The 15,822-nt window shown below is 42.2% G+C and overlaps 1 protein-coding gene across 1 annotated transcript in view; it reads right to left on the reverse strand.

Moving 5' to 3' along the window:
* Positions 1–2,793: 2,793 nt before the first annotated feature.
* The window catches only part of LRRC9 (leucine rich repeat containing 9), a 74,595-nt gene continuing 61,566 nt past the window's right edge, over positions 2,794–15,822 (reverse strand). The window contains exons 30-33 of the mRNA XM_072986817.2: positions 14,759–14,884; positions 8,250–8,442; positions 4,184–4,337; positions 2,794–3,051 (exon numbers count right to left, since the gene is read on the reverse strand). Coding sequence (XP_072842918.2) covers positions 4,195–4,337; positions 8,250–8,442; positions 14,759–14,884 — 462 coding nt within the window. The 3' untranslated portion in view covers positions 2,794–3,051; positions 4,184–4,194. The remainder of the gene's footprint in view (positions 3,052–4,183; positions 4,338–8,249; positions 8,443–14,758; positions 14,885–15,822) is intronic.

Consider the following 15,822-nt stretch of genomic DNA (forward strand, 5'->3'; position numbering starts at 1 on the left):
TTGGAACTTTGTTCTGCCAGGTGATACCAAAAATGCGTCGGAGATAACACATATGAAATGTGTTCAGCTTCCTCTCCTGCCATGCACAAAGGGTCCAGGACTCACTGCAGTACAGGAGTGTGCTCAGAGCACAGGTTCTATAGACCTGGATCTTGGTATATGCCGTCAGCATCTTATTGAGCCTCTTCTTCAGCTTCCTCTTCAGCTTATTCCTGAAGAGGAAGTTGAGGCAGGAGGGAGCTGTGTTTGGGGGACATTTTATTTGGTGAGGTCTTTTCTGCTAGGCGGAACTTTGTACTCCCTGACTTCATGGTCTGAGGGGGTGGGGTTTTGGCTTTAAATAAGTGCCAGCAGAAGCTCAAAGCCCCTTTCCTGAAGAGGAAGCTGTGGCAGACGGGAGCTTGGGGGACAAATTCTCTGGTTCTATTTTTTACTTTAATCTGCTAAATAGGAAAGCCAAATAGCATTGCATACACCTGGGGGGCCGGAATGTTTTAGGAGTAGGATCATACTTCCGCGCTATTAGGAAGCAGGCCGGGTAGGTGGGGCTTGTCAGCCTTGGAAGACGGCCCATCTAGGAGAAGGAAAACTCTGATTTCAAACCTCCACTGCCTTGTGGCAATATCCACTGATGGAAAAGGCTTCAGGAGATAACCTCGAGGCCAAATCCGGAGCCGGAATCCTGGAGGCAGTTCATGTCGTTCTGGCAACTCCTGCGATGTTGCTGGAACCAGTTGTATTGGCTCTTGCCTTTCCATTGGACTATTTCAGTGATGTGGAGAGGGGAGATTTGCTGCTCGGGTAACAACCTATGCTCCATATTATTTTACCCAGGCTTTGTGCTCTGGAGAGGACAATCCAGCTTCTCATACAGTGTCGAAATATCACGGGAAGTAGCAGTTAGCGGGTAAAAGTCTTTGCTCGATTGGCGTAGTGCCCTGGTTGTCTTCCTCGCCCTGGTTGTCTTGTTTGAGGAAAAGTCTTCAAGCCTTTTCTTGAAGGCTTGAAATAAAACTAAAATATGCACTTTAAAAATGGATTGGCACATATGATAAAAATTGAACATGATCTGGTGAATATTATAAAGGTACACCAGCTCTGATCAACAGTCAACAGCAGAGCTTGGTGGTGATGGTGGTAGTGGTGGGGAACACTTTTTGTACTACAACCTCCAGAATCCTCCAATGATTCTGGAAGTTGTGGTGTAAGTAACTTTTAAAACCTGTGGGCAACACACACGTGTGTGGCCATGCATTCTCCCTCTTTAAAGCTCTTCCAGACGTGTGACTAGATATTGAAGTGATCTCAGGCAGGACTGGACTGAAACAAGATCGCTTGAAAGTGTGCTTTGCCATTGAGAACAAAGTTTTGCATCTGGATGCAAGGATTGGGTGGTTTTAGGGCAGGATACCGCACTACACTTCAGTGCCACCCTATTTACCCTGTTGTCGGCTCTCAGCCTCCATGCCCTCACACATTCTCATCTCTCCCTCTCTGTGAGCAGTAGAGGAAAACTAGATTTTATTTTATTATTCGTTGTCAAGTATAATTTGGCTTCCCACCGAAGTGAAATTGTGCTGGACTATAAAGAAAAAGGAAAAAGATTCCCCCTCCGCCTCCTTTCTCCTTTTTATGGGGTGGAGTCTGAGCTCGATTTTTGTTTTTCATTTATTGGTAAGTGACGTATAGCTTTGGTTTGCCACCAAAGTGAGACAGCACTGGATTGTAAAGAAAGACAAACGCAATGGGAAAATATCATTCTCTACATCTTCTCATGTCATCCCCTGTGCAGGGAGCAAGGGAAAAAAGGAAGAGACAGAGAGAAAAAATTCAGCGCTATGTCACTTGGATAGCAAGCCCATGAATTAATATGTCACTTATGGGCTTGCTAGCCAAGTGACATAGCACTGAGTTGTTGCGGGGTAACACTGCTGCTCTGGTTCGATACTGGCAATCACATATGCTGAAAACCAAAATAAAACAGAGAGATCCTTCACCTGCTTAAAAAAAAACTCTTACCAGTGACCCAAAAAGATGTGACAGGCATGGATAAAAGTAATGGCTATCACAACTTTTGGGGTTCACAATTGTTTGTAGACCATGGAGTTGCCTCTCTTAAAAAAAAATCTCAAAGAGGCCCCAAACAGAGCCAAAAGCACTGTCTAATCGCACTCTGCATTTCTTGAAGAATCATTCCCAATGCACCATTAAATCATTTGCTGGCTTTCATTATATCACATTATAATCACATTATCCTCTGTGAGATAATATCTGATCCCACACTCACTAACATATACAAGTGGGCCTTCTTGTCAGTGTGCCATGAGCTGGGTCTCCCCCTTTCTGAAACACAAGAAGATTTTATATGTTTGGAGATTTATCAGACTTGTGATATGGCAGTGAAATACCGGTTCAGCTCAAAGGGGTGGGACTGAGAAAGAGCAGGGCTGTTAGTAAGAGAGTTGAATCAGAAAGAGAAGAAGAGCTAAAGAAGCTTGGACTGCTAAGGCCCTTCCCAACTTGGTGTAGGTATAATTCCTATATGTTTGTGTTGGAAGGGTGAATCCACATACTAATCCACTTAATAAATCCATAATAAATCCATTAGGGGTTAAGGTTCCACGGGAGTTTTTGTGGGAAGACAGTGTTTGTTTTTTGTTTTTTTACTAGACAAATGGCGTTTTTAGTGCTCTCAACAGCACCCTCCAAGTTTGGTTTGCATGTGAGTAGCAGCTGGGGGGAAATCACCACATTGCAGATTCTGATGCATAATTTTACACCTATGACTGGCAATTGGTTGAAGATATTTTATTCAGTTCAAGATTAGGGTGGAAACGGAGGGTATTTCGCAACTTTAAGAAGGCTAGTCAATCCGTTGGTTTTTGATCTAGGATATACAGTACAAATATATAACTGTGATAGTATAGAAAAAAAATTATGTAGGGTAATTCTTCTGTGGAGCAACAACAGCCTGCACAAATATTTAGATCAAGGCTAATACAAATGTCTTCTCGTTCAGCCATAGTTCTGCTGTCCAGTTACCTGAAAGAACTGTCAGATAAGAAGAGTGTTAATTCAAACTCATCGGAGTTTCTGTTCCACATATGCTAAAGGGATTACAGTGGTGCCTCGCAAGACAAGAGCTTCGTTTAACGAAGAAATCGCATAAGAAGTTTTTGCGATCGCAAAAGCAATCGCAAAACGATGTTTCCTATGGGTTTTTTTCACTTTGTGATGATCGGTTACCTGCTTCGCTAACCGATTATCGCAAAACGAAGATTTTCGCACAGCTATTCGGCGGTTTCAAAATAGCTGCCGGGTTAAAAAAATGGCTGCCCGCTGTTTTCTGGGACGGATTCCTCGCTGCACGGGCAGCGAAAATGGCCACGCTATGGAGGATCTTCGCTGGACGGTGAGTTTCAAGCGCACAGGAACGCATTAATCAGGTTTTAATGCATTTCTATGGGCTTTAAAAAATCGCTTTATGATGTTTTCGTTCTACAGCGATTTCGCTGGAATGAATTAACATCGTAATGTGAGGCACCACTGTATTTTATTATTTAGCTCACTTATGATCCTAACCTTCTTTGGAATCCAAGCCACCATATGATTTATTTATTGAAATGTATTTATTTGCAATATTTTTATCCTGCCTTTCTCCTTAAAAAGGACCCCAGGTGGCTTTGGGTTAGTTCCCCCATCCTGAGAAGATCCCCCATTTAAATGGTAGAATTCACTGGCCAAAAGAACTAGTAATGGCTCCCAAGATGGGATGGCTTCAAAAGGAGATTGGATCAATTTATGGAGGTTAGAGCCATCAGGGACTATTCAGGATAAGTCCCCAGAGATTCTTGGACTAAATCTCCCAGAAACCTTCACCACTAGCTGGGGTATCCAGGATTTCTCAGAATTGCAGTCCAGGAACATTTGTGGACCCAAGATTGGGAACCACTGATACATCATCATTTGTATCTGAGGCAGGTACTGTACCTCTGTACAGTGATTACTAGGGAAGGTGAAAGAGAGAGTCCATGGCATTCATGTCATGCTGACAAGCTTCTGGGGGAGAACTGGCTGGCTTCTGTGTCAAGAGAATGGTAGACTTTATCTGTAGCTTTTTATCCAAATGAGTCAAGCCCTCTATATGTTCTGCCATTCTGTCACTCTGTAAACTCTCACCTACCTTTGTTTCCCTTACGTGGTTCGTGAAGAACTGCTCTGTGATGTCCCATGGCTTGGAGGGTTAGCTGATGTACTTCTGGCCTGCCGGATGGCGACTTCTGCATGGATGCTCCGAGGATTGCATACACCCACTGCTGCGGTTTTTGATTTCTTACCTAGAAGTCAAAGGGGAAAATGCAAATTCTCCAAATTCAGTCTGCTTTTTAATTTTTTTTAGATGAAGGAAAAGCAGAGAAAAGTGTGAAAAGTATAAACAGATTATAAAGATTCAGGCTCTTTACCTACTTTTTTGCCATCATCATCATCATCATCATCATCATCATCATCATCATCATCATCATCATCATCATCATCATCATCATCATCATCATCATTCTTTAAAAATTCAAAACCCAGTCTTTGACTGGAATTATATAACAAATACTGTACAAGTTTCAATGTAATATGTAATGCTGTTCCTAATATTGCTGGGTTTTGCAGCACAGATGGTGTTATTTCAAAGATCTGCAGCAGCTGGTTATAATATTTTATAAAATTCCATGGCATTGTTCCCAATGTCCTGATGACTACGGCGACCACTGAAATGTGTTTCATCAACCAGCAAGTTATTTCTATTGCCAGGTCTCTTTATTTTGTTAATTTTTCCAATTCTTTATCTTCAACTCTGGCATTCCCTGGAATTGCAATTTCAATTATCCAGACATTTCTTTGTTCCATTACTGTTATGCCTGATGTGTTATGTTCTATCTATCAGTTTGAAACCGGAAATCCCACCAGATCTTGACATCTTCATTTTCTGACACCTTCGCTACCTGATGTTCCTGCGGATTCTTGGATGCTGGCAAATCATCATCAGCATCATCCATCAAGTTGATTCGGACTTATGGTGCCCCTCCCAGGGCTTCATAGATACGTTTTTAGAAGTGGTTTCCCCCCTCCTTCTTGTGGCACTCTGGGATCAAACCACAGAGGCATTACGGCAAGGAACCGCCTCAGCTTCACATGGTCTAAGTACCGTATTTTTCGCTCCATAAGACGCACCAATTTTTTAGGAGAAGAAAACAGGAAAATATAATCTTGTGGGAAAAAAGTGTGTCTTATGGAGCGAAAAATACGGTAATTTCAGCTGGCCCCTCTCCCAGAAGGCATAGTGGGGGTTTGAACTCCTGGGCCCTGGTTCCTGCAGCCAGGCACGCAAAGAAACCGAGCTATACCAGCACCATAAATTACATTATACGAAATAAATGCTCACATCCACATGCCAGATATTAAGTCTGCACGTCAGCATGTTTCAAAAAATTAATGTGTTACATTTTCAACAATACTGAAGGTTGCATACGTATAGGATGAACAGCTGCCACGCCAATGATAAAACAGCATATACTGTCATATAGAGTGCTACAACACAACGGGGAAAATGCAAAAGGTTTCACTGTGAAGTTGCACCCAGGACGTTTATCTTGGCTGAAGTGAATTCACTTAAGTCAACCACACAGGAGTCAGCAGGAATTGGGGAGGGAATCAGACTCGTTTACAACTTGTTAACACTTCCCTGCCTTGATGCCAGGGTCTGCTTGTTTGTCTCCTCCCTTCCAGTTTCATTTCTTTTCTTTTAAAGGCTTGATCTCCTGGCACTAGTACAGCTATGGGACTAACGAGAAAAAACTAACAAACGAGGAATTGGTGGAGAAACAGGAGGAAGTTTTCAGCCCAGCCTTGTTTCCAGCTTGTTAAATTAGCTGGCCATCCAGATTTGGAGGAGGCACTTGGAGCACAGTTACTCTCAGACTTCCTCTCCTCTTTCTGCCGAGATTTCTCACTCTTTTTTAAAACTTTGGTTGCCTAGCGGTCCTAGATTGCCTAGCGGCCCTACTGCTAGATTAGCAAGACCTAAAAAAGAAAAAAGGAAAAGAAAGAGGAAAGCAGATCCAGGCACCAGGTGTAGGGAGAAGAGAGCTCAAATGGCATTCAGTTTCCCTGCTGCTGTACCCAGCTGGAATGCTGGATAGCTCGGTGGTTTAGAAGTCAGGGGTTCGATTCCCCACTGTACTTCTTGACAGGGCGGGACTCAATCACAGAGTCCCTTTCAGTTCTGAGATGGCTGTTGTTGTTGTTACTTTGAATTGTGATGGCTGCAAACTCCTCCGCATCACCTCAACTGATCACACTGGCTTGATGTGAATATAATTTATTCCAAAAAAGTAGAAGCCCCAGAAATGGAGGAAAAACTACTGAATGGGAGGAAAATTCCAGCCTGATTTGCTTTGACTTTTACATCATGTAACCAATCAAAAAAATAATGTGAAAAGCCTAAGATTAATTTGGAAACAGAGTATGTATTATAAATTAGTTACATCAGAAACTTATGTATCTTTGAAATGTAATAGATAAGAATAAATATTGTAAAATGCTGATTTACAACCCTTATTCAATCCCCTGTCCCTACACCTAACCTATAAAATAAAATAAATATGTGAATCAGGCAATCCCCGTTCCAGAGCATTATGGACATTATTTGTCAACGAGTTACTCCCTCAGTTTGCGTAGGTGCTTCGGCCACACATAGACAAAAAATGAGGATCATGAATATTGATGGATGACAAATTTCATTTCTGTTCATTTTCAATAATAAGGATAAAAACAAACAAACCCCAAACTGCAAAAGTCTTCATTTCCAGGATGGAAAAAGCTTGAGATCTTAAAAATCTGAATACACGAGGAACCAGATTTATCTATACAGATCCAGAGCTTTGAGTGCTTATGTCTTCAGCATTGTTGGTGGTGAATAAGGGCGTGTTTTTTCTTTTTATCTAAGAGGTTTGTCATGTTCAAAAGCCATAAAGCATGAAGGAATAATGCAATCTTCTCCATGATGGGAAAAACTGTATATACTGAATCTGGCTATCACAATGAGGGAGGCATTTCACTGCAGTTCGTTCTTTAAGTACTTACCAAAGCTCATAAAACTTCATATTTTGGTTAGAAGGAATCTGAGGAATTGAATGCGGGAGAAAATAAAAATTTACATTTCTTTTCCCAGATGAAGAACTATTAGTTTTCAAATACCATAGAATAATCCGACCTACTAGTTGGCAGAATTCTGGAAGTTTGTAGTCACACACAGTCTGTAGTCACAAAGTTTGTAGTCACACACAGTCATCTGTAGTCAAGTTCTTCATTTCCTCAATCCTACTCACATATCTGCGAACACGTATGTGCCAACACCGCCCAAAAGTTAGACTCCTTGTTGAGATGTTTGAATCACCTCACAGCTCGCCATCTGAGATTGTCTGCTCTCCGTAGGTGCCCACAAAGCAGATTTTTGAGGCTATCCAATTGCATCGGACTTGGATTATTGATTTGATTTGATTTATATACCACTCCAAAAGCGACAGCAGTACTCTGGGCAGTTTATAGGTTAAAACTTAAAACCCCACAAGACCCTTCATAACAAGGTACATTCAAACAATACAGTAGGACTCCTGTATCTGTAGGGGATTGGTTCCAAACCCACTGACCCCCACTGGATAGTGAAAAACGCAGGTTATAGTGAACATGATTTAAATAGTGAACTCGATACATAGCACTGTCTCTGGCCCTCTCTAGTGGCCAGTTCTGGTAACTTCATCTTTAGAAATATGTATTTCTAGGATTTTTCTTTTAATGTTTTAAATATTTTCACACTGTGGTTAAGTGAATCAGTGGAGACTGACCCTGAGGATAATAAACGAGTCTTGCTGTACGGTGATAGACAACTGTAAAGTCAAAAATTCATACAAAAAGCAAAGAGAGAAAAGATTACAGCATTCTGAAGATTCTGTTGTTCAAGGCAGCTTTGCATAATTCTGTTTTTACCAATTTCTTACACATAATGGGGGAAGGAGCTTGAAGTATCTTAGTTGGTAAGTTTTCCAAAGACCAGGAGCCACCACTGAAAAGGCCCGATTCCTTATCATCAACTTTTTTGGCTCCCCTTGGTGTATGGCTACTTTTAACAACCCAGATAAGGGTAACCCACTTTCCTATTTAGGGTGAAATCAAGAACATAACAGTAGATTGACACTCACTTTTGTTACCCTCACTCCCAAACAGTTCATCAGCAGTGTAAGGAAAGGCAAAATCGGGACTGTTTAAATGGCTGACACCACTCATCAGGCTAATGTTGGCGACACTGGCAATCCTCGTGGTGCATTGTTTAGGGAGGGTTGCCTGCAGCCCTGGAAATCCACAGTCGATTGGTGAGTTTGCAGGAAGAAAGATCTACAGGAGGAGATAAGAGATAAATAAGCTCAGGCTCACCTTTCAGTTTCTGAACTGCCAAAAAAAAAACCACAAAGAAAAAGAAAGCTACTTACCTAATTAGTGATGTGCTCTCACACCAGAATTGACTTACAGTGATCCTAATAGGGTTTTCAAGCTAAGTGAGATATTTAATGAATGGTTTTACCAGTACCATTCCCCCAGTGAGTGTCCCTGGCCAAGTGGGGATTTGAACTCTGGGTCTCCAGAGTAGGGCCGCTAATTACAATTTCCATCAGATGCAAGAATTCATTGTTAAAACCTGAAGACAAATAATGTTGTCTTGTTGCTCGTCGCTGTAAAAAACGTAGTTCCCAGCAGAGACTCCCATTATGTTTTCTGACATTTTGTGAAAGGTAGCTCATGGCCAGTGTACAGAAGAGGGGCAGGATCTTTTCTTGATCATCCCAGAGTGCAGGACATGCAACCGTGGGCTCAAGTTACAGGAAGCTGGATTTCACTTGAATATCAGGAAAAACTTCCTAATTGTTAGAGTAGTATGGTAATGGAACCCATGACCTCAAGAGGTGGTGAGTGCTCCAATACTGGAGGCATTCAAAAATTTAAGACAAACCATTGGCAAATATCCTTCAATTTGTATTCCTATATTAAGCAGAGGGTTGGACTTGGTGGCTTTATAGGTCCCTTTCAATCATAGAATCATGGTTCTATGACTCTAAAACAAAACACTTCGTGCAGAGAGGGGCTGGGCTCCACACAGTTCACATGAGATGGGTGCAGAAAAAAATGCATCTACTTTCTTGGAAATCAAGGCGCAGGTCACCTTATTTCTGAGAGTTGGCAACCTTTTTCTGAGAGTCTCTGCCTTTTTAGATGCTGTCTAGGTTTGTCATTGTTTGTCATCAGAAAGCACAGAAGCATAGACTAATTGAGTTAGAAGGAGCCTATAAGGCTATTCCACCTCCTGCACAATCCAGGAATCTGAATCAAAGCAGATCTGACAGACAGATGTCCAGTCATGGGAACACTCACCACCTCCTAAGGTCATTGGTTCCATTGTCGTACTGCTCTAACCGTTAAGAAGTTTTTTTTCCTGCTATTCAACGGAAATCTGGCTTCCTGTAACTTGAGCCCATTACTGTGTGTCCTGCACTCTGGGGTAAGCAAGAACAGATCTTATCTCTCCTATGTAAGACAGCTTTTCAAGTATTTACCAGTGCCTCTCTAGTCAGCATGCTCTCGCTGACAACATGGATTGCGTCTCCATCTTATCAAGAAAGCCTGTAACAAACATTTGTGTAATCCACAGAGCAGTGAATTTGACATCGAAAGAAGCTGGGATTCAGGGAGTTGCCTTCCCAATTCATAAAATTAATTGTCTCTGGTGACAGATTTTTCAGAAATCATTGTTTAAAAAGGAACGAGTTAACGACTTATTTGGTATAATTTTAATTTTACCCCAATGGAGGGGTTTAATAGATTGGCTTTCATCCTAGTGTTCCTAAGCATCTCTGAGTCATCGCTGATGGCACTGCTAGAAAAAAAAAGATGCTAATTAAGTTACTTTCTTCTGTGTGAAATTTCTTGCACATTTAACACCAAATGCATTGTTTTTTTAAAAAAGGAACCACGTCAGACCTCACTTCTTAACTTCCTAACAAGCACTTAGAGAAGAACAACGCAGATGTCACTAAGAAAACTGGGAGGGAAATCATTTGCTGTTCCACTTCGGTGGCTTAATGAGATAATGCCTCAATTCTGTTCTGGTTAACGAGATGGAACGTTTCCACTGAAGCCTTCTGAGGAACAGGAGATCCCTCTAAAGAGCAGGGAGTCTTTGCACTCTTTCCCCAGCAGTGCTAATATTGCCATGTTTTTTATTTTTAAGTGATGTCCAACGTACAAAAGCACAGGTCAGTTTGGAAATAAAGCAGTTACAACACACAGCAATCCAATCCACAACCACTTAGAAGTCTTGTATACAAAGCGAAGGGGCAAAAACATGTTCTTTTTTGTGGGGCAACCCACCAGGGAGTTGGCGCTAGAAATGCCCAGGCTGCCTCCGTCACTATAAACACAGCACAAACTTTGCCTGGTGTCCATTTGTGAAATCTTGGGATCAGGTAAGAAATGAACGGGGTTCTGATGAAAGCCAAAAAGTGGGTGGAGGGCTTAAGCTGAGAGATGCCTCCAAATGTTAGAATGCTGGGGAAATGAGACATGCATTTCTTACAATATTAGAACCATGTCCTTAGAGCTTGGGAGAGTTCCTTTCTTTGTGGAGTTCAGGTTTCATAATGTGAGCAGCCAGGCAGCCTGGAGAATCCCGAGAGCTTTAAAAAAAAAACCCTTCCAAACTTTGGACCAGATTATATAAGCGTACGTGTGCCTTTTCCCAGTTATTTGAAACAACAAAATATTCTGAGCTGGGTTGACCCTAATTCTGGTCTGGAAATATAAACCTACAACCCATATCCTTAATGCAAATATCACAGATTTGCACTCTCATTTTATTACTTTGCATATACAGTGGTGAGATTTGTGCACTGTCTCTGAAGACATCAAGACTAGCAACCTGCCTCATTGGGGGGAGGCCTTTTTTAAGGTCCGTCCACCCTCACAGGTGCATTTGGTGGGGACACAGGATGGGGCCTTCTCTGTTGCTGCTCCCAGACTATGGAACTCCCTCCCACAAGAAGCTAGGCTGGCCCCATCATTGCTATCCTTCCACAAGCAGGCAAAGACCTTTCTCTTCTTAAGAAGAAGGTAAAGGTAAAGGTTCCCCTTGACAATTTTTGTCCAGTCGTGTTCTAGGGGGTGGTGCTCATCCCCGTTTCCAAGCCATAGAGCCAGCGTTTTGTCTGAAGACAATCTTCTGTGCTCACATGGCCAGTGCGACTTAGACACGGAACGCTATTACCTTCCCACCGAGGTGGTCCCTATTTATCTACTCACATTTGCATGATTTCAAACCGCTAGGTTGGCGGGAGCTGGGACAAGCGACAGGCGCTCACTCCGTCACGTGGATTCGATCTTACAGCTGAAGATCTACAGACCTTATAGCATAGAGGCTTCTGCGGTTTAACCCGCAGCGCCACCACGTTTTAAGAAGAAAGGCTGGGTAAAATAGTTTGGATGGATGGATGGATGGATGGGTGGATGGATGGATGGATGGATGGATGGATGGATGGATGGATGGATGGATGGAGTTGGAGGGGGCCTATAAAGCCATCGACTCCAACCCCCTGCTCAATGCAGGAATCCAAGCCAAAGCAGATCTGACAGAAGGTTGTCTGAGAAATTCAGTATAAAAATATTGTAAGAGAGTAAGTAAGTAAGTAAATGTTGAGGTTCTCACAAAGCTGAACACTACCTTATGATTCTGCCTTAATCCTTGTGACTGTGCAGAATACTGGATTATGTTATAATGTGTTTATAATTTTGTTTATTCAATTTACACATCCCTACGGCCCTGTGTTGCAGAATTCCAAGTGGGTTTTCCAGGCAGTCTCCTACAGCTGTGCAGGAGTCAGTCTTGACATACAGGTGCTCATTATAACCATCCCTGCACTCCAAAGGAAAATCAAAAGAATACAGGTAGGTGTATTGATCAATACCAATGAACCAATTCTAATAGCTTTAATCTCCCAGTGGAAGATTAAAGCAGGTTTTTTGCAACTTGTTTTCAACAAAATATTATGGCTAGGACACTCTGTCCTCCCTTGACAAGTTGTAATGTAGTTTGCGGCTAAACTCGGAGAGCAGCTTTGAAGACAGGAGGAGCATCAATGTCAAAATCCCTGCTAGTTAGAAGTCCCAGCTCTTCAGCCCTGTGAGCCTTGATTCCTCTACATTACTAGTTTCCAGTTCAAACACTGATTATGTAGAGCCAACTAGTTTAGATTCCAACAAAAACATGATGCAAGGGGCCTTTAGAATCCAATCCAACCATCCTTCTGAATTTGAGAGGCTCCCATGTGATCAGCTCAAGGAGCAAAAGGAAGGCCCAAAGGTGGCCGAAGAGAAAAGGGAAGGCTGAAAGCACGCAGCTCCTTCTGAATGGATTACGTAGCGTTCACATGTGCTTTAGAAGGCATAGCACCCAGGGCTTTGGGTGCAAAGTATCATTAGAAGCTGGGTGGTGGCCGTTGAGGGGAGAGAAGCCAAAGCCAGCAGTGGGAGCGCTAACCACGTCTAGGTCATCTTCTCTCCTTTCTCCCTTGCAGTGTCTCCAAAGCCAGGACAACATTTAACATTCACCCAGCTAGAAATAATGTCTTATGTTGCTTCCATATGAGGCTCCTCGACTATCCTATTTTATTTTCTTCTGGGAGAAGAAAAGGTGGCTTCCAGAATCCTTAGAAGTTACCAGACTAGAAAGGGAGCGATGGAGCCTGGCTTGCCATAATAGTCCTACAACCCAAGAACTTCCCAGTGTATATCCTCAAATGAAAAATAAATAAATTCTAGCACAATTGTGCCTACCTTACAGAGTATGCACACTTTTGGGGAGAAGTGCAGGCCTGTAGCTGCACTGGGAGACTGTAATCTTCCATTAATAGCAATAAAAACCAACTTCGATTCCATTCTTTTTCATATACAGTATATTCTTGCTTCTTTATATTGCCATCCTGTAAGTCAGAGGTGGGCAAATTGCTGCTCCAGGTTGGATGCAGCTCCACGGGATGTAAGTGTGGGCCCTTCAGCACCCCAACACCCTCCTCATTAAAAAAAAACACCAAAAACTTTTTTTGCACTCAAAAGTTTCCCCTTTTGTCACTTAGGGGGGGTGTATTTCACCAAGAGGATTTAGCCTCCCCATTAAAAAAAACACTTGGATAAAAGGACTCTCCTATGCCCAATGAGTTTAGAAGGAGACCAAAATGTGGGAGGAAATTGCCCCTTCTCAAGTTCCTGGAGGGAACAACAGGATTTTATGTGTGACCTTTTTAAATTGGGGTGAGTGATGGAGGTGTGAGGACGATGGGGATGTGGCCCTGTGAGGTTCAGGAATGGCCACACATGGTTCTCAAATCTCTGGAATTTGCCTTATAATCATAATAATGGGCTGTCAAGTCAATTATGACTTATGATTAACCTTTTCAGGGTTCCAGGTAGAGAATACTCAGATTTACCATCCCCTTCTTCTGGGGGTGTCCAGGGACTCTGCAGCTTGCCCAAGGCCACACAGGCTGGCTCTTCTGAGATGCACGATGGGGAACCGAACTCCTAACCTCCAGTTCTGATGCCAGTTATCTAACACAGGGAAAACCTTGTGATCTGACCTATGTTAAAAACTGCGCCGAGTTTCACGTTCACACAATGAATTTCAAAGTACGTATTCATTTTCCCCTAACTTGGTTTATTATCTTAGGAAGCAAATTAAAATAAACAGCCACCAGAAGGCTGTTTATTCTAGCACATCGTTTTCTTAATCAGCTTAAGCCCATTGTGAACCTTACAGCCAGTTTTAAAAGGGAGCCTCTACATGTGTACCCAGTTTAAGAACACAAGCTGAAAATATGTAGCCTCTCAAATTGGCACATTTCAATTACTAAGGAAGGATGCAGGAAACAACTCAAAAATCATGTGACTTTAGTTGGCTAAAGTTAAAACACTACATATAGTGGTTTTTTTTTGAGAAATGCAGATATGCCCTCACTGAGCTACTACTCCTATAAGCCAACCAACCAACCTTCTGCTCTTTAATTCACCCCAAATTCTCCCTCCCTCCCACAGAAATTATTCTTTAGTCATAGCCTGCTATCAACCAGTTAAGCTCAGGAGCATCTAATTGAGTGACCTCTGGATGTCCACATTTGCAGCTGGAAAGGGAACCCCCAAGTTTTTTTTTTAATCAAGTTCCAACCATTCATTCAAAGTCATTTGCTGCTCTAGGAAGTTTGGGGTAGAAAAGAGAGAAAAAGATCAAGCTAACCTTGCAAGCGCCATCAGATAGCATTAGTTTGGTTTCAGGAGTGCATAGATACGATCATTTTGAGCAGGTAAGGAACCCCGGGGGCACATACCTTCTTTAGGGGTTAGTATAGCTTAAGACAGCAGTGCCGTTGAGTGGAACTAAAAAGGGCTTGTTATTGAATTGGCATAGATACTAGCAGTAGACTCCTGATCAAACATTGCTGCCTTTCCAAATTTGTCTTAAAAGCACGTTGAATGTTAAAAGGAGAAATGAATGGGAGGAGAGGAGAGGTGGAAAAAAAACACACAAAGAGCAAAATCTCAGCAGGTAGAATCACATCTGTCTAAGAAGGGTAGGAGGCCTGGACAGAACTTAATTATAATAATTGTGCTTTACTTGCTGTTCCAGCAAATGGACTTCAGCCCTGGCTCTCTCTTCTTGGCTGATGGTGACACCGTCCAGCACTTGGAGGGTTGGCAAGCGGAATATGAGAAACGGCCGGTGGCAGATCTTACGGGACACCTGGGTGGCAGAGAAAAGAAAGGCTACCCCTTAGCCCAGTGTTGTTGTTACCTGCCGTCATGTCGGAACCAACTTATAGGGTTTTTTCAAGGTGAGATATTGAAGGAGTGGTTTTACCAGTTCCACTCCCCTAGTCAGTTTCCATGGCTGAGCAAAGATTCGAACTCAGGTCTCCAAAGACTCCAAGGTCTCTCACTCTATCCACTACACCACACTGGGAAGCCAGCGTTAAAGTCTCTACATTCATTGTGATCCCATCTCTTTCCTGGGCCTGAGAGTCAACCCCTTGCATATTAGGTAAATATGAGGACAGGTGTAATATATGGCAGCTACACACACAGGGAACCTAAATTCACACCTGACAGCATGCACAAACCTATGTCCAAACTGAACTCCGGATCCGTGCTCAGTCTTCCCTTCTGCTTTCCCAAATCCTTGCTTTTTTAAAAACACACCTACAGCTTTCGCTTCCTATTTACATAAATAGGCTTACAGCAAAACAGAAGCCCAAAACGGGTACCTAAACAATTCGGATTTTCGATGTGGAACAGAATTGGTAGGATCCGTAAATAGTTCAAGAAGTAAATACACTTGGAAAAGGCAATTAAGAAGAAATACATCTATTATTGTTTCTGGAAATCTATCAAGGGACAGAGCAGGAGGAGAAATTGCCATTTTCAGCAGCAACTAGATGCGCATCTTGACTAATTCTGCCGTGAATGCCTTCCAAAGTTTCATCTTGAATCCTACCGCACCATTTTCCTCCCTACTCTACGACCAGCAGAATATCATACCTTCATACGTTCAGTCTGACTTCTTGCATCCAAAACCATTCCAAGCTATCTCATCTATAAACTGACTGTCCAAATAAATAAATAAATAAATAAATAAATAAATAAATAAATAAATAAATAAATAAATAAATAAATAAATAAATA

The sequence above is a fragment of the Pogona vitticeps genome, chromosome 1, assembly GCF_051106095.1.
Source record: "Pogona vitticeps strain Pit_001003342236 chromosome 1, PviZW2.1, whole genome shotgun sequence".
Classification (NCBI taxonomy): domain Eukaryota; kingdom Metazoa; phylum Chordata; class Lepidosauria; order Squamata; family Agamidae; genus Pogona; species Pogona vitticeps.